The sequence below is a fragment of the Lytechinus pictus genome, chromosome 8, assembly GCF_037042905.1.
Source record: "Lytechinus pictus isolate F3 Inbred chromosome 8, Lp3.0, whole genome shotgun sequence".
In the NCBI taxonomy this organism is placed as follows: domain Eukaryota; kingdom Metazoa; phylum Echinodermata; class Echinoidea; order Temnopleuroida; family Toxopneustidae; genus Lytechinus; species Lytechinus pictus.
This window is the reverse complement of record NC_087252.1, coordinates 13,973,481-13,997,596: the sequence shown is the minus strand read 5'-3', so window position 1 is coordinate 13,997,596 and position 24,116 is coordinate 13,973,481. Positions and strand designations below refer to the sequence as shown.

General features: G+C 36.9%; 3 protein-coding genes across 4 annotated transcripts; all 3 read left to right on the top strand.

Annotated features, from left to right (window-relative positions):
• The first annotated feature begins 120 nt into the window (after positions 1 to 120).
• Positions 121 to 16,763, top strand: LOC135155065 (uncharacterized). Of its 2 annotated transcripts, XM_064103616.1 has the most exons (8): positions 121 to 158; positions 7,592 to 7,740; positions 8,187 to 8,674; positions 9,446 to 9,611; positions 10,095 to 10,303; positions 10,983 to 11,096; positions 12,053 to 12,154; positions 12,998 to 16,763. In XM_064103616.1, the coding sequence occupies exons 2-8, from the start codon at positions 7,656 to 7,658 to the stop codon at positions 13,328 to 13,330; spliced, it is 1,497 nt and encodes a 498-aa protein (XP_063959686.1). In that variant the 5' UTR covers positions 121 to 158; positions 7,592 to 7,655; the 3' UTR covers positions 13,331 to 16,763. The 2 variants fall into 2 exon arrangements, with proteins under 2 accessions (XP_063959686.1, XP_063959687.1); XM_064103617.1 differs by lacking the exon at positions 121 to 158 and having other exon boundaries at positions 7,518 to 7,740.
• On the top strand, positions 1,940 to 3,532 carry LOC135155218 (uncharacterized). The gene has a single exon (XM_064104119.1). The coding sequence runs from the start codon at positions 1,940 to 1,942 to the stop codon at positions 3,530 to 3,532; it is 1,593 nt and encodes a 530-aa protein (XP_063960189.1).
• A 492-nt stretch (positions 16,764 to 17,255) lies between the features above and the next one.
• Positions 17,256 to 23,296, top strand: LOC135155064 (uncharacterized). Its single transcript, XM_064103615.1, has 4 exons — positions 17,256 to 17,492; positions 17,845 to 18,093; positions 20,507 to 20,749; positions 22,095 to 23,296. The coding sequence occupies exons 1-4, from the start codon at positions 17,279 to 17,281 to the stop codon at positions 22,124 to 22,126; spliced, it is 738 nt and encodes a 245-aa protein (XP_063959685.1). The 5' UTR covers positions 17,256 to 17,278; the 3' UTR covers positions 22,127 to 23,296.
• The last annotated feature ends 820 nt before the right edge of the window (positions 23,297 to 24,116 follow it).

Genomic DNA, 24,116 nt, shown 5'->3' with positions numbered 1-24,116 from the left:
CCAGAGTTTTTTTGCCATGAAATTTTGACCGAATTTGAAACTCTGGCAAAAAACTAAGGTTTTTGCCATAGAAAAACTATGGCAAAAATAAGTCTGGCAAAAGCTTTATGCAACGGGGCCCTGGTGTAATCTGCGGGAAATCCTGTCAATCTTTTAATGTAAGTTTATGAATTTGATCAACAAGTCAAAAATATTACCAATAGTACATGGACTCATAATTTTTACGAATATTCTTAAAATGTTAAACCGTAAAGAGAAGCAATAAATGTATTGAGTTTTGAGCTGTCAGTGTACAGTAGATCTACATCATTATAGGTCTACGTGTCAGCCGCGCCGCGGGCCAGTGAGAGTAGTTATTTCAGTAGAGCTAACGCTAGCTTAGAGATGTTCTAACTGTTAGTGGCTTAGCCTTAGTAGGCTAATTAGTCTTTACAGATCTCGGCCTCAGTACATGCAAGTTAGATCGATCTCTATGACTCTAATCAGTAACTTGGTCTAGGCCTATTCCGTATTCGGGTCTCGGACTAGGTCTTTTGCTTGGTCTTACTCTAGTCTCTAGTCTCTAACGTTAGATAGTCTTCGCAGTCTATAGACTAGTCTATAGCCTGGGCCCCGCTGGGGTGCTTCTGAAACTTCTCAGGAATTGGAATTAACTTAGCTTAGTCTCATTAAGCACACGTCTATCTGAACTAAAGTACATACATCATGTAGCAATTAAGTCTAATCGGTCTATTAAAACTTTAAAGTCTTAGTTAAAGACTCTTAATTTATTGAATCACTGCCACTGAAAATGGGTTTGAGTTGACTTTGAGTCTGACTTTCTTGGAATATTGTTTGAATTTGGAAGAGTGTGGAGATAGGCCTAGCCTAGGTCTAGGTCTAAGTTTTGTTGCTGAAGTGGCAATATTTATTCTTAGCTCAGGTACGTTCATGGCTGATAAAATATTAATTATTAATGTTGCTTGTTGCACTCACACTGTCACAATTTAAATTGACTGCTCCATTTTCTACATCATGCAAAATGGCTGAAATGGTTGGTCCAGGTGATGAGCAGAATTTCAAATGTTATATGTGCTGCTTTGCCTGCAATTCATATGATAAATTCGTTTCTCATGTGGTTCGTTTACATCAGCATGATCCAAATTTTTTAGTTTGTTGCAGTGTCCCTGATTGTTTGTATTCAAGCAAATCATGGGGAGCATTCAAAGCTCATGTTTGTCGAAAGCACAAGGATGTAATTGATAATGGTGGTATCGAAAGAGATGAGGACGTTCCTGATGATGGGGAGAATGATGGTGTTGATGTGCATGCTGCAGAAAATCAAGATGTGAGAATGTCACAGACTAGTGTTGAGAAATTGAATGCTGCTTCATTTACACTAGCTCTGGAATGTGAACATAATCTATCTGAAAAATCAGTGAATAAGATTATTGAGTCTGTTGTTAATGTGGTTTATGAACAGTTATCCAAAAATAATGCACAAATTTGCAACATGTTATCAAATGCAAATGTTTCTGCAGAAGTGGTAAACTCCATCAAGAGACCCAACTCGTCAACACCTTTGCATGATTTAACAACAAAGAGGTCCAGAGACTCATTTTACAAGAAAGAATTGTCGTACATCCCACCAGCTGCAGTTAAACTTGGTGAACGATATGTTACTGTTAAGGGCAGACTTGTGAAGAAAGATGTCACAGCGTATAAGATTCCTTTTTTGGAGAGCATTGTTAATTTGCTTCATGTGCCAGAAATATGGAAGTATGTAAACAATGGGCATGCAAGTTCTTCTGGTTTCATGTGTGACATTGGAGATGGAAATTACGTCAAGTCTAATGACTTATTCAGCAGAAACCCAAAAGCCCTTCAAATAATCCTCAACACAGATGACATTGAAATTGTCAACCCAATTGGCTCTCACACAAAGAAACACAAACTGAGTATGTTTTACTTCACTCTTGCAAACATTCCCCCAGAATTGAGATCAGGACTACATGCCATACAACTTTTGGGTGTTGCTAAAGCAAAGGATATTAGGAAGTATGGGCCTCAATCTTTGTTGGATGAATTCATCACAACAGTGAGGTCATTGTCAAGTGGAGGAATCAATGTTGAAATAAATGGTGAGCAAGTGCTCATTGAAGGAAATCTTGTCATTGTGCCATGTGACACCCTTGCAGCACAATGGCTTGCTGGCTTCAAAGAAGGTGTTGGATTTGCCCACAAGGCATGCAGAGAATGTGAGGCTACACAAGTTGAAATGCAAAGAGAGTTTGTCGATATCAACTTTAGGAAGAGGGATGAGGAAGAACATAAAAGGAGATGTGATGCCCTAGAATCACCCCTATCTAAAGAAGCAAAAACATACTGGAGCAAGGAATGGGGTGTGAACACCAGAAGCTGTCTGTCTGAAATTCCTGATTTCAAACTTTGCTCAGGTTTTGTACAAGACCCCATGCACATTTTGCTTGAAGGCTTAGTCCCATATGAGCTCAAGCTTTTGCTTACAGATTTTGTTAAAGAGTCCAAGTATTTCACCTTGAAGTGGCTCAATTTCAAAATTCTTTCTTTCCCATACACCTATTTGGAGTGTGCAGCCCGTCCAGAAATAATTGATGCTAATTCCCTCAAGGATAAGGGCAGAATCAAACAGACATCTGCAGCAATGATGACCCTTATTACTATCCTTCCTCTGGTTGTTGCTGATAAAGTACCAAAGATGAATGAAAAATGGCTCAATTTTCTCAGGCTTGTTCAAATGACCCTTCTTGCCACATCCCCAACTTGTATGTTGACTACTGCAGCACTTCTAAGACAATTGACGTATGAACATCACACAAAATTTGTGTCTCTCTATCCAAGGGCACGGGTCATTCCAAAAATGCACTATTGCTTGCATTTGCCGGAACAGCTTGTGCAGTATGGTCCCTTGAGGAACCACTGGTGTATGCGCTTTGAAGCCAAACATGGCTTTTTCAAGACAAAGAAATGGAGATGCTTCAAAAATTTGCCTTTGAGCATAAGCACTAAACACCAAAAGTACATGTGTTACAAACAACATGGTGCCACAAATGGTAAAAGATCAGAGTCCTTCCTATATGCAGGTGACATCGTCAAGGAAGGAGATACTGTTGTCTTCCAAGAAGCATTTCCTCACCTTGTTGCATCCATGACTGATATCCTTGGTCATGAAATGGACGAGAACTTCCGTGTGTACGGGACAAACGATGTTGTGATTTTGGGTCGTGACTATAGATGTGGTTGCTGTCTGGTTTTGGCTTACCAAGATGACATGCCACAGTTCGGACTTGTTGAGGGCATTTTCCTCTTTGAAGGAAATACAATGTTTATAGTGAAGTGCATGCATATTCAATGCTTTGACACCCATGTCTTGGCATATATCCTTGAACCAACTCGTGAGTACCGGATTGTACCATATGCAAAGCTATTTTCCAAATGGCCTCTGAGCGTGCATAAACATCATGGTGACATATGTGTCATGAACAAGTATACTTACACTTGTGAAAGCCTTTGAGAAGTTGCTGACAAAATGAGCAGCATTTTGTTTTGCTTAGCTTTATTATTAAATTTCATTTCATTTCTAAACATACAGTATAAGACAGTAAGGCCGATATGTACAAATTAGGGGTAAATGTTTATTAATACAATGTAGGTCGAGATCAAATAACTACAAAGGCATAATTTCATTCAATCAGTATAATATTTTTGTGTTAAAGTCACCATGACGGGGTGACTTTGAACACTGGATTTGTGAAAATAAAGTTTTATAATCCGCTAGAAGCTCAGTTATTTTGTTTCTAAAATACGGTCTATGGTACACTCTTTCACGTGTACAGTTTTGATAGATACACTCAATAGACGGGTCAATATACGACCAAAAATAGCCTTACCCGGAACTAATTGCAACAAATGATTTTTCAACGGTATTTTGTACTATTTGACCTCAGGAATAACATACTAAAAATCTACCAAAATCCGCATCCGGGAAAGGGGTTATTTTCAAGATGGCGTCCAAGATGGCCGCCATTCACTGAAAATCGATACAAATGACACATTATCCACCCTAGAATCCTATTTCGGTCCATATTCCATGGTCTGGTGGTACAAAAATTGATTTAGGCAAGAAAGAATTATAAGCCCTCCAGGGTACCAGGAAAATCCAAGATGGCGCCCAAAATGGCTGCCATGGGCTGAAAATCCAAAATTCATCTAAGTTTGTTTTTTATTCAATGGTTTTGGGTGAAATAGTACATTGAAACAAGCTACATGGACAGCCAGTGGTCTGGTGTGTCCAAAAATCCAAGATGGCTTCCAAAAATGGAGTTTAAAATGGCTGTTGATAATTAAAATGGACATAGTTCATTTCATATCCGCCTGGGACATAAGGATTTTGGTGTCTAGACCATGATTTCAATGGTCAAGACATTGGGACATAAGACATTGGGACAAGTTACAAGGACAGTCAGTGGTCCAGTATGTTAAAAAATCCAAGATGGCTTCCAAAAATGGAGTCGAAAATTGCTGTTGCTACTTAAAAAAAACGACATAGTTTGCTCAATGTCCAGAAATGTGTTGTTTTTTTTTTGTCTATACATGGGTTAAATGGGTCAAATAATACATTGGGACAAGTTACAAGGAAAGTCAGTGGGCTGGCATGTGCAAAAATCCTCGATGAATTCTAAAAATTGATTCTGAAATGGCTGCTAATACTTAAAGCGGACATAGTTCATTTCATTATGGCCTGGGATATTTGTTTTTGATGTCCAAACCACTGGTTTCAATGGTCAAATAATATATTAGGATAAGTTACAAGGACAGTCAATGGTCTGATATGTCCAAAAATCGAAGATGGCGTCCAAAAATTATTCTTTAAAAATATGTTGCTGATGATGCATAAAGCGGACATAGCTTATTTCATATCGGCATGGGAGATGCAATTTTGGTGTCTAAACCACTGGTTTAAGGGCCAAAATAATACATTAGGACATGTTTTAAGGCCAGGCATTAGTCTGGTATGACCAAAAATCCAATATGGCTTCCAAAACTTGATTCTAAAATGGCTGTTGATACGTAAAGTGGCAGAGCTCGTTTTAAATCCGCCTGTGAGATATGATTTCGGTGTCTAAACTATGATTTCAAGGGTCAAATTATATATTAGGACAAGACAATGGCAGTCAGTGGTCTAGTATGTCCAAAATTACAAGATGGCTTCCCAAAAATGGAGTAAAAAATGTCTGATGTTACTTATATAAGGACATAGTTTGTTTAATATCTGTCTGGGGAATATGAGTTTGGTGTTAAAAGCATGGTTTAAAAGGGTCAAGTAATACACTAGGTAAGTTACAAGACCAGTCAGTTGTCTGTATGTTAAAAAATCCAAGATTACTTTAAAAATGGAGTGTAAATTGACTGTTGCTGTTTAAAAGTATGCATAGTTTATTATAAATACACCATAGAGGTATGATTTTGCTGTCTATACTAGAGTTTACCGGGTCAAGCAATACATTGGGTTAAGTTGAAAGGGCAGTCAGGTGTCAGGTATGTCCAAAAATCAAAGATGGATTTTAAAATGGGGGTCTTAAATGACTGCTGTTACTTAAAAGTGGATGTAGAACATTATAAATACACCTTGGGGATATTATTTTGGTGTCTACACTAGGGTTTCAAGAGTCAAACAATACTTTGGGACTGGTTACCATGATATGCAGCTATCCATTTTGCCTTAAAATCCAAGTTTGCTTTAAAAAATGGGTTCTAAAGTGACTACTGTTACATAAAATGTCTACCTGTTAGAAATAATCTTGATGCCTACACTTAAATGCATGGGGACAAGTTATCATATAGTTTCATGAGTTGGTTACAGCACTCATTTTAATGAAATCTTAGAATCCATCATGGATTATTTGACAAAATGGGGTACTAACCATCCTTCTTACTTGTCCGAATGTACTTTTTGACCCTTCATACCACAATTTGGACACCAACATTATTTCTTGCAGATGAATATTGTAGAACTCTGACCACTATTGAATGATATGAGTCGTTTTAGATTCCTTTTTTTAAAAACCCTCTTGTGTTTTAGGCAAACTGGACAACTGCATACCAATGTAACCAGTCCAAACGTATTATTTTACTCATGAAACCATAGTGTGGACACCGAAATCATTACTCCTAGGTGGATTTTAAATGAACTATGTCCATTTTTAAAGTAACAACAGTCATTTTAGAATCCGATTTTGGAAGCTTTTCGACATACTGGACCACTTACTGTCCTTGTAACTAATTTTCTGCCTTTGAAACCACGATATAGGCAACAAAATCATATGCCCTTGACGAATAAAACATGAAATATGTCAATTTTTGAATACCATCGCGGCTAATTGATACTATTTTTTAAGCCACCGTGGACTTTTGGACATACGTGACCACCAATCGTCCTTGTAACCTACCCCAATTTATTATTTGACCCATTTAACCATGATATAGGCACAAAAATCATATTCCCGGATATTGAACAAACTATGTTGTTTTTTTTTTAAGTAGCAACAGCATTTTTTACTCTTTTGCTCTTTTTACATTTTTGGAAGCCATTTTGTATTTTTGAACATACCGGACCACTGACTGTCCTTGTAACTTGTCCCAATGTATTATTTGACCATGGTCTAGACACCAAAATCATATCTCTCAGGTGGATGTGATATGAGCTATGTCCATTTTAAGGATTAACAGCCATTTTAAACTCAATTTTTGGAAGCCATCTTTGATTTTCCGACACACCAGACCACTAGCTGTCCTTGAAAATTGTCCCGACGTACTACTTCATCATTAAAACAATCGAATGGAAACCAAATTAAAGCCACTTAAGTAAGGAATAGATGAATTGTTGATTTTTTAGACTAGGGCAGCAATTTTGGGCGCCATCTTGGATTTTCCTGGTACCCTGGAGTGCTAATATTCACTCTAACTTGTATAAATAAATTCTTTTACCCATTGGACCATGGAATATGAATCCAAATAGGATTCTATGGTGGATAATGAGTGAGTTATATCCATTTTTAGTGAATAACGGCCATCTTGGACGCCATCTTGAAAATAACCACTTTCCCGGATGCGGATTTTGGTAGATTTTTAGTATGTTATTCCTGAGGTCAAATAGTACAAAATACCGTTGAAAAATCATTTGTTGCAATTTGTTCCGGGTCAAACCATATATTGACCCGTCTACAAGTGTGAAGTATTAAAGCATGGGTCCATTTTTGCAGGTTGTTCAAGGTCACCACTCATCCCACCTTGGGGTGACTTTGAACATGCACCCTCTCTATAATTAGAATCATAATAGATCAACAAAATCAAATTCAACAGGAAAAAAATAATCTTGTAGAATATTATGATAGTAATTTATTAGTATCATGTGGAAGGAAAACTGATGAAATTGATATAATATCGCTGCTCAAATTCTTATGCACATTTGGATTTACACTATGAGTCTATGTATTATTAATGAAATTTGGATTGAAAATCAGTCTGTTTGTAAACATATGTAAATACAGGATTTCTTTTGTATTCTGCACAGAACTACTGTCTGCCATTAGAGGCTAATCAAGCAGATTTAGAACATTACACTGTATAACTGCAGCATGCCAGTATTCAAGCTGTGGAGGGCCAACCGCCTTGAAAAAAAGATGGCTGTGGCGAACACATATGAAGAACTCTGCGAAAAAGGTATTTTTTCTTGTTGATAACCACCAGTCCACCAGTGATGGTTCAGTTCCAGGCATGAATTATGTCATGTGCATATGTTTTATGTTCCATGTTACGGTTTCATTTTTTTTTGGTGATAACTTTAGCACAAATATAGGTCTTAAGGTGTAGATGTGCAAAACACATATCAACAGCGGTGAAAGGTGCATTGCCATAGTAACAGCATATTATGGCCAAAAAAGTGAGGTAAGGTGATACTAGATTGTTTGATGGTGGTATTAATCACCTTCGGCTATATTTCTAGTTCCATTTGAAATGATGTTTTACCTCAGTTTTTATGAAACACACAAGTTATGTGATCAATATTATGGACATTAATGGTATGATAATGAGAGCATTTAAACATGGCAAAAGCAATTTACGATAGTTAATATTTCAAGTGAATTTTCTTTAATTTGTGTCCATAGCTAAAGTGAAGCTTGGGATGGCAAGAATTGAGGGAATCGTGCTGGAGGAGGATGGTACTGAAATCGACGACGACGAGGTTCTGCTGGAATGTAGCAATTCTACCTTGATGGTTTTAGAGGAGGGAGAGCACTGGGAATTGAGGGGTGAAGCAGAGCAAAAAGTTGAAAATCGACATTTGACAGGTGCAGCAGCTGGAGGAGATGGCGATAACTTCAGACTCCAAGAAACTGAACAAAGTCCACAAAATGCTAATGACACTGAACGGCGGATTACTGCAGGAACGCCACTACCACCTTTCAGCCAAAGAGTACTACGACACCTAGAGATTGGCAAGGAGTATGTGATCTGGAAAGAACTGATCTCAGAAGCTGCCAATTACTATCTTACAGAATTTCCAACCATCAACTCCTCCACCGAGTATGCCAAGATTGGCCAGAAAATATACTCGCAGTACCCTACAATACGACGTGAAGGGGAACACCAGTGGGTATGTATCCATGCCTGCATTGGGCGATTTGAGGCTATTTGTATGTATGATCTCGATACCAGCTCAGCTCCATTTTCCAAGGTTACAGCTCCAACCTACTTATGGGTTATGGCTAATGAAGCCAAATTTGGAGCTGGGCTGGTATCGAGATCCTACCCTTTGGTGTCGGTATTAGCTGTCTAAACTTGCCAACAATGTCTGCACTATCACATTCAGATATTTTCAGTGTGAGTGCTGAAGTTAGAGTACAGTTTAGAGAGGTAACACGAACAATGAAATTTAACACAGAACTTGAAGGTAATGATGAGTTGTGGCCACGGGGTAGAAATTTTATCTTCAAAGATACTGATTTTTTTTTAAACATCTGTAAGAATTTTTCCCATATACACAAGAAAATGAAAAATGACAATTCCATAATTCAAAGAAAATGATATAAACTTTATTTTGTGACCTAAAACAAAATTGTATATGGCGTTCAAGGCATTTTTACAACACCTTTCCCCAAAGCTTCCATTTTGGGGCAATAATTGGGTTACTCAATTATTAAAAATTATTGTTAAGCCTAAATCAGCGTTCACATATCAGATAATTGAATTCTCAGGATTTTTAGACCGAGGAACAACGACCATGGTCGTCATTTCAATTACTACAATAACCTTCAAGTCATAAATTTGACTGAAATTGGTGTAGGCCCCCTTTCATGACCTGTAAATAATACCCAATAAGATATCTTTACCCACTTGTTTTTCTTCAATTTCTCTTATGATATAGTCCTTCTTCACAAAATGTCTCAGTCAGAAAATTCGGCACATCAGATGGCAACAGAAAAAGAAGACGAATCCAAAAACAGAACCAGATCAAGGAAAGGTAAAGAGAACCAATGTGAATGATCAGGCGGGAATGGCAAAACGAGCGCGATGTGCTCAAATGGCTCAAGGTAGGTTTTATTCCTCTCAATCCCTCTCCCCTCCACATTGAGCAGTGTACATCATCAGCAAACACAAAACTGTGTGAAAATGATATCTTTTTCATCACTGGCGCATACATGTAATGCACATACCGTGTTTAGGGTATCAAAAAACAGGATAGCATTGGCAATCCTCATATATGGTGTACATTACCATGCAAGATATTAAAATCCCTGTTAAGGGTCTAAAATAGGAAATTATGTTAAGACTGCTTGCCCTGTTCAAGAGATCTTGGTGGGGGGGGGGGGGGGGGGGGATTCTGCCTCCCCTCGGCTGTGAGATGGGTCCAAAAGACCCGGCTTTTTTAGTGTTACAGAGAAATGTTCGGCATTTTTTTTCTTTTTCCTTTTCATCCCCCCAGTATTAAAGTACTTTGATCTGAGTATCATTCATGAAAAGGACTACATAATAAAAAATAATGATATTATTAGCCTACTCTATCTCTCTTTCAGAAAACACTGTGACAGATGACAGTGCAGATCAGTGTCTCAAGGAACTGTCAAAAGAGTGGACCAAGCCTGCAGAAAAAAGGTGCTTGGGACATATCCGTCTTCTGCTGGAAAAGACATTTGCAACGAATCAAAAATGGATAATGTCTCTTCCTGATGCCCAAGTAGAGCCCATATTGAAGCGAATCCCATGCTACAGTGATGGAAGAATGGTAAGACTAGTATACCTGAAGAAAGTAATCATGGGAAATGGCCTTAAGTTTGTTCTTGAGGATTACATGTATTTATGCATTATGACAAAGGTAATTAGCTGCAGCTGGCCTTCAGTACTCTTGCAAGTTTCGACGTCATTTGCATTGCTGAAAATAAAAGTCATCCTTTGATGGCTAAGTGAGCATTTTTTTTTCGGGGGATACTCGATGTGAATTCTTTGTAATTTTCCACACAAAACGTTATTCACATTAAAAAGTAATGGAAACAAAATAAAAAGGTAATATATAGTACATGCAAGCCACAATTGCTGTTCATAATGCATCTTTAAAATTAATAATTTTGTGCAAATATGGGTATTTTCGTTTTACTTATGGTTTATTTCAGTCATGCCTACGTTTCTTTTTTGTGAGAACCCTGTAGTTTCAAAGATGTGAATAATTGTTATCATTAATTAATAGCAATTATCTACAGATACCTGGCCTGACTGGCTAGGGGCACTTTTTTCCATTTCAGAACTTGTTATTTTTTTGTAATTTGGCCAACCTAACATTATTTTGTCATGGCATTAATCTCCATACCATGTGGAAGTGAATCAATTCTCTAATCAAAGGTAGCAATTAGGTTGTGTAGATGTTCACATAACATAAATTTTGTTGTTTTCTTTCTTTTTTATTTTAGATCCTCCATGACTTTCAGCTCTTAAGAGGACGTGACTCATTAGATGAACTGGAATCTTGTCTTCAAAAGTTCATGAGAGCCATTGAAGAACTCAAGAGTACTGGCAGCAAAGAGGTAAGCCCATTTATTTTGTGTATGATGAGGCCTGTTGCATAAAACCTTATGTATAATTTATGTCAAAAGTCACTGCATAAATCGTTTGTTTTCAAATTTAATTTGTATGCAACAGACTCCAGGTATATTTTGGTATGGCATTAATGTTGAGGTTTCAGTTGGAATGTAATACCTTGTAGATTTGTTTTATAAACCTCACATGAGTCAAAGATTCATGTGAGGTATTGCTATCACATCCCATTTATCATCCGTAGTGCATTGTCCAAAAACCATTTTATATTTTCATCTTCTCCAGAACATGTGGGTAGATCTCAACCAAACTTGGTGGAAGCCATCTTTGGGGTTAAAAAGAAAATGGGGGGGGGGGGGGGACTTCACTGTAATGATGTAAATAAATGACTTTAGGAAAATTGTGTCAAATGCATTGATTGCCTTCCTCAGGTGGTGCCACATGGAGCTCGTTTTTATGTCTTTTTCCCCCAACTAGTTGTTATGTAGAATGTCTGCCAAACAAGTTGAAGATTGTGAGTTGTGAGTTCGAATCTTGTTGGAGTCCAGTTCAAAGAGTTAAAAATTGTACTCAGTGTTATTTCTTTCTCCTCTCTCTCTCTTCTTTTTTTTTTTTTTTTGGGGGGGGGGGGAGGGGGATCCATGGAATCAGAAAGAAATTGGGCTGCAAACTATAACGATATAAAAAAAAAATAGAACCCAGCTTTGAACAAATTGTGTTTAAAAATGGGAAATGGCACAAGAACATGATGTTTTCTCTTATATATATATATATATATATATATATACACCAAACACGTTTGACTCACAACACATGCAGTCAACCCATCTTTACCATTGTCTAGTGGTGTTGTAGTGTCTCCTGCATGCAGGTAGTGTTATTGTTTAGAATCATATTCTATATGTCATAAGCATTATAATTCTATTATTGTTTCAATCTACTGCAGGGACCACTGGAATTGCTTCCCCTTATCCAGTACATCGAAAAAAAGACGGCATTTGACAGGGGAAAAGGGAGTAAAACTGAAGCTGTCATCTCAATCAAAAAGGTACGTGTGGATTTCTTTCCCCATATTTTTCCCCATTACAGAAATTAAACATGCTCCTGCACCCTGTAGCCAGCTGGCCATTGGTGTTGGTTCGTGTATCATTCTGTTTATTCTCATTTTTGTGGATGTGAATTTACTGATCACCTTTGTTAGGGTTAAACAACACTGAATATGCATGTTTACTGGAGAGGTAATGACCTCATTAAATTTTTAGGTCACAAGATCAAAGGCTATACACTCATGTGGAATATCACAAAAATAATTACTTTTATCTTTTAAGATGATGTGGCAGATTTCTTATCTTAATATTCTTACAACATCAGTAGTTTTCTATTTTCTATGTGATAAACAACTGATTATTGGGTTTCTTGGTATAATCTATGAACAAGGTGGGATCAAATAAGTGAGACGAGGTGAAAGCCAAGTTAATAGTTTGACTATCTCAAACAGGTCCATTAATTATTATTCAGAAGTATCGAAATCTCAAAGTATGCATGTATTTTTTTCCATTCAGGTCCAAATGACAAAGCATCTTGAACTTGAACTGGATTTGAGTACATAAACGCAAACTTGGTGGACTTACTGGGTAGTTTTGACAAGCATATGTTGCACACTTTTGATGATATCTATACCCCCCATTTTCCCCATCGTCTCAGTTGGTATCAAAATTAGGTTAAGGTAAATGGAACAAACCTAAAATGCATGATCGATTATTCATTGGATAATAGACAGTTCACTGATATATTCAGATTTCATTCTTGGCTATCAAACATTCTTCAAGTCAGTTTGTTAAGAATTTGAGACTTTTTGTTTGTTTTTTAATCTCTCTATCCATAATTACAGGAAGTTCCGGATGAGGACGTAGAAGCCCACATGACAAGTGGCAAGAAAGAGCCGCCTCGACTGGTCATCTTTGTTACCGGAGAGGAAGATGTGACTGGATGTTTCATCGTATCTGATGAGGTCACAATTGATTGCAAAGTTACAAATCTCACCAAGGCATTCATGCAGCTTATCGCTGCATACTACGTTTTCAACCTCGAATATCCGAAGATGTATTCGCAGTTGCTGGGTCTAGTGCAGAGCTATGTGCTCAAGGAACCATACAACGGCCAAAAGAGTTCCAAGTATAGAAACTTTGAGGTTCTCCTCCGACAGCAGTTGGGGATGCAGTAGATTTAGACAGCCTGGGGTATTTTGAAGTGGCACTGTATAACACATCAGTCTTTGCCGGATCCTTGCATCTATTTTTCTATAGCTTACATTTGAATACACTGATTTTATGATTTTTGGTTTTCGGTCATAATGATTCTGAAATGGTATCTGGCAAGTGCCCTCAGCCACTGATAAACGGGAAATAATTGCTATTTCGAAAGTTCGCCGCTATATCGGACAGCTTTATTTCCTTAGATATACATCTTTGACCGCAGGTGATTCTCGATGTTCAAAGGCCAAAAAAAATCATGCTTTTTATTGCGAAATGAGCATATTCAAATATATGCTATGGAAAAAAACAAGAAAACCCTCCATAGACTTTCATTTCTAAGTGCCGCTTACCCCCCCCCCCCCATAATACATTACCCTATGGGAAAATCCCTTCAATTATTTGCTCTCACTCCTAGTTCACCACATAGAATCTGCCAGACGATGGTTTTCTAATATTGGGGCAAATAAGGATTCTGTCCAGATACCTGTCAAACAGTAACCAAACCAGCTAGGCTAGGCCCTGTAGTGCTCATAAACATAGTATACGTGCATCCCACAAATGATGTGATTCTTAGTCAAATTTCTCCCACACATGTAATATTACTACATTTGTGAGAGAAATTTGACTATTAAAGAACTGCTACATTTGTTGGAAGCAATTTTTTTTGTCAGTTTACTACATTGGTGGGAGAATTAAGATTGCTACATTTGTGGGAGGGTGTTACTACATATGTGGGCATAATGTACATGTTTATCACACACTAACTTGTCATCTTTGTAATACCTGAGAGGAAGATGTGACTGGATGTTTCATCGTATCTGATGAGGTCACAATTGATTGCAAAGTTACAAATCTCACCAAGGCATTCATGCAGCTTAGCGCTGCATAATATGTCTTCAACCTCAAATATCTGAAGATGTATTCGCAGCTAGTGAAAGAAAATTATTCCTATATTTTACCATCTAATCAGTATAAAGGATTTGTGTGGAATCTTCCTGAAAATAAGGAATTGGTAGGAAATGGTCCCAAGTCATGTGGGGGGGGGGGGGGGCACTCGGATCTTTTGTGACTGACAAGGTTGTGCCTCGGTCAACCTCCGAAAAACACCCAAAACACACACCTACCACACATATGCACACACACACACAATCTGAAAGACAATCATTTATGCAATCATTTCAAGACCCTATATTTTGCCCTTGCAGGCAGTTCTTCAGACTGCAATTTGGAGGGTAGCTGAGGCACAACCTTGTAAATAAAAAGATACTAGTCACGCCCCCCCACATTCTTCTCATTTGATCGCTTTTTTAAAAACACATGTACACTTTACAGTCACCCAGCTTCATTCTGTGTGCATTTGTTTGTTCCCTTTTCGTGTTTTTTTTTCCACAGACGTAAATCTGTTAGAATTTTTTTCATCAGATGAAAAGAATTATATCACAGATGATGGCAGTGTTTTTGTTTTTCCTTTTCCAGCAACGTTCGGTGGTTTCTGTTTTACAGAAAGTTACAGTTTTTTGCATGCACATGTCCATCTGTTGACGAAAACCACCGAACATCGGCAGTAAAGGAATGGGTTTGGGGGGGGGGGTGGAAATGGAACGAATGAACCGCTGTAGTGTGACAAGCGCTTATAATCCGTTGACACTTCATGGTCCCTTTGTAAAAATCCTTGTGTGCATTTTACATTTCATGCCTAATTCATATTGCATTTTAAAGATTTACATTGTCAGTATTGAATGTACATGTATTTTATAGTGTGATTAATCAATTGGTCAAGTCAAAACCTTACTAAGATTTAAGCCCATGTTCATTATTAGCAAGTGAAAGTATTATGTGCACATAATCAAAAGTCTCATTTAATTTCTAGGAGTATTGAAGTTGTTCTTTCTACATTGTTCTCTCCAGTATGCAAAATGCTTGGTCCAAACTATAGTGTAAAATTTAGAAGGGGCAAGCACTAAGTGTAATCAAGTGCAAACTTTAAACTCTTGTACACATCTCATTGGAGGGTACCAAGAGTAAATTTTGATAATTCCCAGTATAATGTTTTCAAGTCACATGCAAGAAAAGCCATGGAGAGATCAGTGTTGTTCTGAATAAATTAAATGGAGCAAATGATGCTTCCATTGGCAAAATTCAAATTTAATGAAAAAAGCACTAGTTTTTTTATCAGTTACTGTGTTGCTCAGAGACATTAAGGAAAATTTTGAATTGTGATTTTCCATATTTTGGCTTTCAAATGTTTTCATTATGCTAATCCTTGCAATGCCCTTGTACATTGAAATGTTTTTCCCCATTTCATTAATATTATCAAATGAAATTTAAGTTTCATGTTTTCAAGAACAAGGTAATATATACTGTGTGATGCACGTCGGTGACTAGAATGATTTTGAATTGTGATTTTCCATATTTTGACTTTCACATGTTCTCACTATGCAAATTCTTGCAATACCCTTGTATATATAATTTGTTCCCCCATTTCATTAATATTATCAAATGAAATGTTATTTGCATGTATTCAAGAACAAGGTAATATAACTTGTGTGATGCATGATTGGAATCATTTTGCTTTAAATGATTTATTTCAATACGGTACAATACAATATGGAATATTCATATAGGGCTTAAGCAAACAAATTGATCTAACGCTCTACAATTATTTTATATGTTACACAATATGAGAACTTCATAAAAATTTACCAGACATTGTTGTAACATTCCCGATTATTGTAACTTCCATGGAGGCAACCAATCAGCATACAGCATTACAGCTATTGCCATGATATTTACAGTACATGGAGAATTACAACAGTTGGAAAAGTTTATGACACGGCATCTTCTGACTGTTGCTAAAGCAAAATATATTGACAAGTATATGGGCCTTGAACTTTGTTGGTTGACTTATAATTCATCTCGACATTGAGCTATCAATAGCAATTCTGAGATTCAAGAAAATTTTACTTTACGACTCAGGAAAATTTTGAATAGTAAATTTCCCTACAGTGGACCTCACATCCCTGCAGTGCCCTTAATGTTTCTCAATATTCCATTTATATCTGGTTTTTTTTTTCTTTCATGATTCAAGTGTGAAGAATTATATCAACTCATAAAGAAAATTAGCCAATTAGTTTTGATCAAGTAGTTTTTGTTTTGGCACACCATGTATATATAATCTGTTTATAAAGCTTGCAAGGATTTCACAATTTTGGAATGTTCTGTTTCAGATTTACATTTCTTGTATTGTAAACGCTTTATACCAGAAGTGTTTATTTTTAAAGTCATAAACATGTTTAAACGTTTACAAACTGTTACAAAAAAGTGTTTAACAGTAAATGTGTCAAACCATTTATAAAATAAATACACTGACGTGTTTAAAGATTAAACATGATGTTTATAATCTAAACATGTGTTTAGATGTGGTGTTCATTAAAGTGTTCTGGTGAAGTGTTTATGAACGTGTTTAAGTGTTTATGAAAGTGTTCTGGTGAAGTGTTTATAAACGTGTTTAAGTGTTTATGAACGTGTTCTGGTGGTGTGTTTATGAACGTGTTTAAGTGTTTATGAAAGTGTTCATCATAGTGTTTATCAATAATGAATAAACGTGTTTATGTGTTTATAAAGTATTACAGATAAGTGTTTAAGAAAGTGTTCAAAAGCTAAACACTACGTTTTACAGTGTAGGGACTGTTTCATGAAAGTTGTCAGCATTGACATGTTGTCTTTCTCCGACAGTTTCCATTGATAGTAACAGTCAGATTCTTGTGCCTCTCAGCCAATCAAAACCGAGGATTTCACTGAAATAGTCAGCACTGACAATTTAGTCTGTACTGAAAACTTTCATGAAACACCCTCCAGGTCTCAAGTTTAAATATGTATATATTTTTCAAACAGGACATTCGATTTCTTTATCCGACATGTTCGCCTTGGGGTATGGGCCAGTACCAACATCCCAAGAGCGTGATGAATTACGGCAAAAGCTTGGAGTGGCATTTGACCATGATGATATCGTTGCTCTGCTCAAGGATTGGAGATCTATGTTCCATCTCGAGTCTTTCAATCACCGGAACGCACTGGCTGATGCGGTTCGTCCTGTTCTTGGAAGAGAGAAGGCTCTTGCTGTTTTGTCAGGTAAAAATAAACGAATACCTTGACTGAAGGTTTGCATGTTCCGTTTACCGTCTAATGTAAGAGCCTTCGAAACGTAGGAATGGTGAACGGAACAGCCAAAGCGGGAGGCCCATAGGTTCCATCAGGATATATGATGTAGTTATGACTTCTGATGAATGATGTAAAATTGTATACTAGCAGATACTTGCAACTTTTACTTAGTGTAATTCTTTCTGGTTGTTCACTTAAATTGTAGATTTGTTGTAGATATTTGTAGCTTGTTTACAAGACAACTGTTGCTAGGCTGGTGCCATGCCTTTGAACAGTGCGCTTTACACATCTACACTACTTTCTTCTTGAACAAATTTTTCAGGAGCGTATCGAAAGAATGGCAACCAAAGTGAAAACGTCGTCACCAGCTTACAAGACGGGATTGTTTTCCGGGAGGCTTGTCGTCTGGCTGAAATTGTCAAGGTCTCTATCTCCCTCGAAGACGATGACCCACTGACAACCATCCTCACCGCCCTGGAGAACCGACTGAATAAAAGTCAGCTTCCTGATGATGTGTGTGAGAAGATCAGAGAAGCGGGATTTCAGGAATTATTAAACGAGATTCAGAGAGGTGGGTAATAAAGAATATTACATTAGGCACGTGAGAGGGTTACATTTGCAGAAATCATAAGATGAAAGTTAAAAGAACATGAGATGGGGATTCCATTTTAACAGGCTGTCAAAAACAACAATGTTTACAAGGTTTTCTTAGTTCTTAAGAAGGGGGGCGGGGGCGGAAGTTAGTTTACTTCCAGAGCTCCACATTCGCGTTCATACGAACTAAAAAAATGGTTGTGATTTCCGGGCGATCTTATATTCCTAAAGCCATGTTAAATAGGGTCACATATGTATTGTGTGTTATATGTACAGAGAAAGCAAGTGGAAATGCCTGAACAGGGTGCAATTTCACAAGAGGTAGAATTCCACAAATAGACACTATGGCCCGTATTCTGAACTCGGGTTTGAATTAAACCCTGGTTTTGAGTTATGGAGAGCCAATTGGGGCACAAATCCCTAACAGTACACATTCAATTTATTAACTCACATGACACCCAAATTGTTCATAGTTGTCTGGGAATGATAACTGAAGTATTTTTCTTCTTAATGAAAGCAAAAGGAAACAAAATAGTAAATATGAAATACGAAATATACAATATACAATATAAACAAAATTTTGAAGGTTTAGCTCCCTTAAGTTAAACCTGACTTCAGAATATGGGCCTATTACTATAGTCAAGAGTAGTTTCGAAAGCCAGTGAAGCACAACAATGTAGGCATAGTTGAGTGACCTCCTGGACTTACAGAGCATATCTGGGATCCTAGGTTTTTAAAAACCTAACCCCACAACTAGTTCGACTCAAATTCGACGGATGGTATGTCATTGAGAGTTGCTTAATAGCCAAGGTCGGTCTTGGGTTGGTTTGGCAAGTGTGACTGTGACAATACCGAAAGAGTAAAAACAAAATTGACACCTCACAAATCCCTAATTCAAGGGAATAAATGTTTCATGAACACATAATTATTATACATGATCTGAAAGAATATTTTCTTCCAAATAGTTTCATACCATATTTATGTGGTATGTATTCACGCTTGGATAACCAGGAGGTATTCTTTACAGTGATGTAAATTTTGAGTTGCGCCAAAGTAAGGCATTACTGCAATGAATGAATCCAGAAGTCATTGATGTCATAATCCTTCATGAGTTAGTAAACATATTTGCAAATCGCTTTTCAATAAAATTAGAGTGAGAATTGATGCTAAAAAGTTTTATTAATCAATTATGATATAAATCATGAAAAGGTGGTTTGAAATTGATTTTAATCCAACAGGTGTAGGCCATATATAATAATGTATTTATTACATATTCTTTCCTTAAATCGGGGATTTGTAATATGTCATTTTTTTACTTACAAGGTATAATGCCAGAGTAGGCTCATTAACGTTATTGTTCCAAAGAACGAAGACCCTTGAAAGAAAATGGGAAGACCCCGAATCGGGAGCTGTCGTTCAGCAGTTTCACAGACCACTAATATTTTCGGTCTAATGGCGCCACCCCCTTTACATGTTAGAATTAATTCTGAGAGACTGACTGATATCTCGATCTTGTCTTCCTGAACTTATTCTGGTCTTTGAGTGATCTTTCAATCTTTCAATATTATTTCAATGGTCTAAAGGGATTTTATGCAAATTAGTGATATTTGGGCAATCTTTCTTTGAAATGTCACTGGTCTTTCAATGCTCTTTCACTGATTCTTTGGAGTCTTCTAGAGATCTCTGTAAGCGAACCAAAAAAAAACACACAAAAAAGAGAGCTGATGGTCGGAACATCTTGCAATGACTAAGCAAATAGGACCTAAATAAATATTGAGTGACCGCTGAAAGACCAATAATAGCCCATATTGTCCTGAAAGACCACCAACACACCATTTAAACCATTTAAAACGCATTAGGAGCCGATGGAGGTCACGAAAATCATTTATTTTGATAATAATATTAACATAATAAACAGCTCTGAATCGCCTGATCATTGCATGGCTATTGAAGGACAACTTAAAGATCCAACAAATTTCATGGTCCTTCGGTCTTCTACACCATTCTTGCACCAGTGGCGTAACTACGGGACGGGGGGGGGGGGGGGGGGGGTAAACCTTCCCCATCGGCTGCCAAGTAAGAACAAATTAGTATTGACCTACATTGTGGAGCCAACCTCAAATTAACTTTTCATAGTAAACCTTTGTCTCTTTTTTTTGGCTTGTCAAATTTCTCTGTACAAAAGGCCTTAATTTGGGAGTAAGATCCCCTCCTTTTTTTAGCTTGCCAAATTTCTCGGTCAAACCCTCTCCTTGGGTAAAAGCTAGATCCGCCCCTATGCACTCTGTGTAATGGGGGTTAAAAACGCATTAATTGCATTGAACAATTAGTATACAAATATAACAGATATTCTATATGATGAATTATTCTCAATTGCTATAAAATTCAAGGCAATTGTCAGGAAAGTGACAGTGGATGTACCCGGATTCAATGGAGGGATATCATCCAAAACGATATATCGGCACGTATAGCGAATGTTCTCGGTGGAAGAACGACCACTCCGATATCAACCGTCTTTGACTCTTGGGAAGAAAGGATAAGGAATAACCCGCTCACGGGAGATAAACGTGGAGAGCTAAGTGATCGACTCCTGCGAGCTGGATATGAAGAATTCGCCCACGAGATCATGACCGGTAAGAAAAAATGAAATGAATATCTTTTTAAAAAAGTAACATTCACTAACCCAGTCATTTTTCTAATATTTTTTCATCATTAATCTTTTGAATTTACAGGTTTCATTGTGCAGGGGCAGGTGAATAGATAAAAAAAGAAAGACCAAATAGGCAATTGGTGGTTAAAACTTTTTTTAACTCTTAGCTCTTTATGCGCCTTGAGCACTCTACAGAGTGGATTTGGCGCTTTATAAGTCACATTATTGTTATCGTTATTATTATTATTATTTTCATTAAAAGATAATAAACGCAAAATGTCATAAGTGAGTGGTGATAACGTTGTTTTGACCCGACCATGGCTTGTCACCTGGGACATTAACAATATTAACAACAGCAACAACAACAACACTTATAATAAAGAAAATAATAATGATAATAATAGGCATTTATATAGCGCCATCCATCTAGAAATAACCTCTTTCGAGACACACTATTATTACACAATAATTCATTCTGTTCATGGATATAAGTAAGCGATAAAGCATTTTTTAACTTGAGAACTATTATGATTGTTATCTCCTTTGAAACAAGTCATTTGGGTCACCAAAATTCTGAAATTTTAATATCACCTGCGCTCACGGCAATGGGTTAACCTATGATCCTGCACTGCCGACTAAAAACAAAGTCTCCGTTCTTTTTTTTTCGTGTCACCATTTTAACCCATTAGTTGGGATAGATTCATAAAACCAACCACATATATTTTTCTAAGAGTGGAACTTCTATAAATTAACAGTCATAATTCATTCTATGCCTGCTACAACAAGCTGGAATATTATTTGTCTACAACTTGTTTTTACCAAATGTCATTTTTGACATTTTATTAATCCCGATTTTTGTTTCGACTTTATAGAGTACCCGATATTGTTACTCATTATTTATGTATTAACCTATTTCCGTATTTTTCGATTGAAATATTAATTGTACTGCCTGCTATCGTATTATATAGCAGTCTTTATTTGCTACATCTGAGAATAATTTGCAATTCAAATGGGTTTTCTATGACAAATATTTTTCCAAATGCCCCTCCTAAAAAAATTGAATGCATCATTATAACGTAATGAAAAAAAAAATAAATCAAAACATAAATAAATTTCGTAAATTACTCAATAAACTGAAAACTTGAAGTTAATATATTCATATATATATATATGTACTATTAATTCTTGTCGAATAAATAAATAAAAAAATGTTATTGTAATTATAAGAGATTTCACACCCTACGTGAGACTGGTAAATGAGTTATTCCCTAATATACTTTCTCTAGAATTTGTATTTTTTTCTTTTCAAATCTTTCTCTTCATTAAAGGATTTGTTCCGAGGCCACAGGACAAAAAGTGAAGAGACGGGGAGTGCACTAATATTTTTTTCTCGCTACGAGGAACGAATCACCATGTCTTTATACATTTCATGAAATATTGGACATATTGATCATTTTGGTCGAGCTGTCGGCACATTGAGGTCTCCATGATTATTCACTTCAGAGGCCTGTTGCATAAAGTGTTGCATTCAAACGCAAGTCAAAATGTCAATTGCAAATCCCAAAGGTGAGCTGTTGATTGGTTGGAAATCAAGTTGCGAACGATCTTTAGAATTTCATTTGATTGCAACTCTTTCTTGCTCGGTGGAAAAAGGGAATGTAGGCTTGCGTGCCGGGCGTGTGTTTCATGAAGCTGTAATCAAGTTAAGAGCGAGTTTAGGAACGACTGGTGATCCTTTCTTGGAATGAATGGTATACACCATTGATTGTTCACTGGTGATTATTTAGCGCGTAAGAAAGGGTCACCAGTCGTTCTTAGTGTCGCTCTTAACTTACGAACAGTTTGATGAGACGACCCGGACCTTATCTCTTAGGGTACTGTTTCATAAGGGTTTGTATGAGCTCCGCACGACTTTATGCATGACTGGTGACCATTTATTTTGCTAAATGATCCATATGTATATGTAGCTGACACAGCAGCCGCACCTAAGATCATGTACCAGTCTCGCGTAATGTTGCGCGTAACTTTGCGAAATGTCGTTTCATAAAGCTGTTCGTGAGTTACGAATGATTTCTATAAAAGTCTTCATTTCCTTGGTGCTAAGTCTTCATCATTTTAATTTCCATCTGCTTTTATCATGCCATTTGAAATTCGATAATTCTAGATGCAAATTCTCTTTTGAATTCTCGTCTGCATAGAATATTTATTTTGCGTTCTAAATTTCATTAGAACAAGTTTGTTAAAGCAATGTTTTACATGTCTTGTGTTAAACCGTGTCATGTAACTGCTTTAGAAAATGGGCCCTGTCACCGTATTGGCATATTTCGATAATGAACCGATGTTGATTCGAATGACGTAACAAATAAAAATTCAATAGGAAGTCGTAGTGTCAATGTTTTTAACAATATTGTAGTGGTTTAGCCGGGAAGTTAAGTTCTTGTTGGGATTGATATCAGCAGAATGGACGATAAGTAACAACATTTACATAATGGTTGCAGATTTTTAAGTGGCATCGAGTGGGATTGATGATTTGTGAGATTTGTTTGTTTGTCATTATGGTTTGTATAAAATATATATCAAATATTTTAAATATTTGTACATACATAAAGATAGTAAAAATATATATTGCAGAGATGGATTATGATACTGATCTGTACAAAGTAAGAGGTCTGGCAATTGGAAACTGTGTAGTATAAGTTTGATATAAGAATCTTCAAAGGTACAATCCATACGGGTGCATGCTTGTATAAACTTTTAATTGCTTGAAAACTGGGGACGTAGTGTGACACCCCACTAACACACCGGGGACGCGTTTCCCAAAAACATTGGCGGTATGTTTCCGTTTGAAGCATTCCCATCGAAAGTAAAAAAAAATGCATGGACCTACAACAAATTTTGCCCTCATTTTTTTGCGACTAGTATGTGTATGTGTGAGTGAGATGGTGTGTGCGTGTTGTGGTGAGTTGTGTGTGTTGCGGGGGGGGGGGGGGTTACACTCCCCGCCCCGCCGCAATTACAAGTGCACATGTGGGAGAGTGTGTGTTTATATCTTGAATAATATCTTGAACCAGTATCAATTTGGATTTTTTGAAGAATTACTCCACTGACTTTATAAAATTACATGACTACATTGTTGATGCTTTAGATAAAAAATTAATTACTATTGGTATATTCCTTGATCTTAGTAAAGCTTTCGACTGTATAGATTTTCAAATATTATTGTAGAAATTGCAATGTTATGGTGTTAGAGGCACCTCTTTACTCTGGTTCAAACACTATTTGTATGATAGATCCCAATATGTATCGTACAATGAAATTTCATGTGGCGTTCCTCAAGGGTTCATTCTCGG

Excerpts from the sequence above, each read along its gene's own strand:
- LOC135155218 (XM_064104119.1), top strand. The coding sequence starts at position 1,940 with ATGTTTTACTTCACTCTTGCAAACATTCCCCCAGAATTGAGATCAGGA.
- LOC135155065 (XM_064103616.1), top strand. The coding sequence starts at position 7,656 with ATGCCAGTATTCAAGCTGTGGAGGGCCAACCGCCTTGAAAAAAAGATG. Across the intron at positions 10,304-10,982 it reads GCTACAGTGATGGAAGAATG|ATCCTCCATGACTTTCAGCT; the intron begins GTAAGACTAGTA and ends TTTTTATTTTAG. Across the intron at positions 12,155-12,997 it reads CTGTCATCTCAATCAAAAAG|GAAGTTCCGGATGAGGACGT; the intron begins GTACGTGTGGAT and ends CCATAATTACAG.
- LOC135155064 (XM_064103615.1), top strand. The coding sequence starts at position 17,279 with ATGTTCGCCTTGGGGTATGGGCCAGTACCAACATCCCAAGAGCGTGAT. Across the intron at positions 17,493-17,844 it reads GGCTCTTGCTGTTTTGTCAG|GAGCGTATCGAAAGAATGGC; the intron begins GTAAAAATAAAC and ends CAAATTTTTCAG. Across the intron at positions 18,094-20,506 it reads ATTAAACGAGATTCAGAGAG|GCAATTGTCAGGAAAGTGAC; the intron begins GTGGGTAATAAA and ends ATAAAATTCAAG.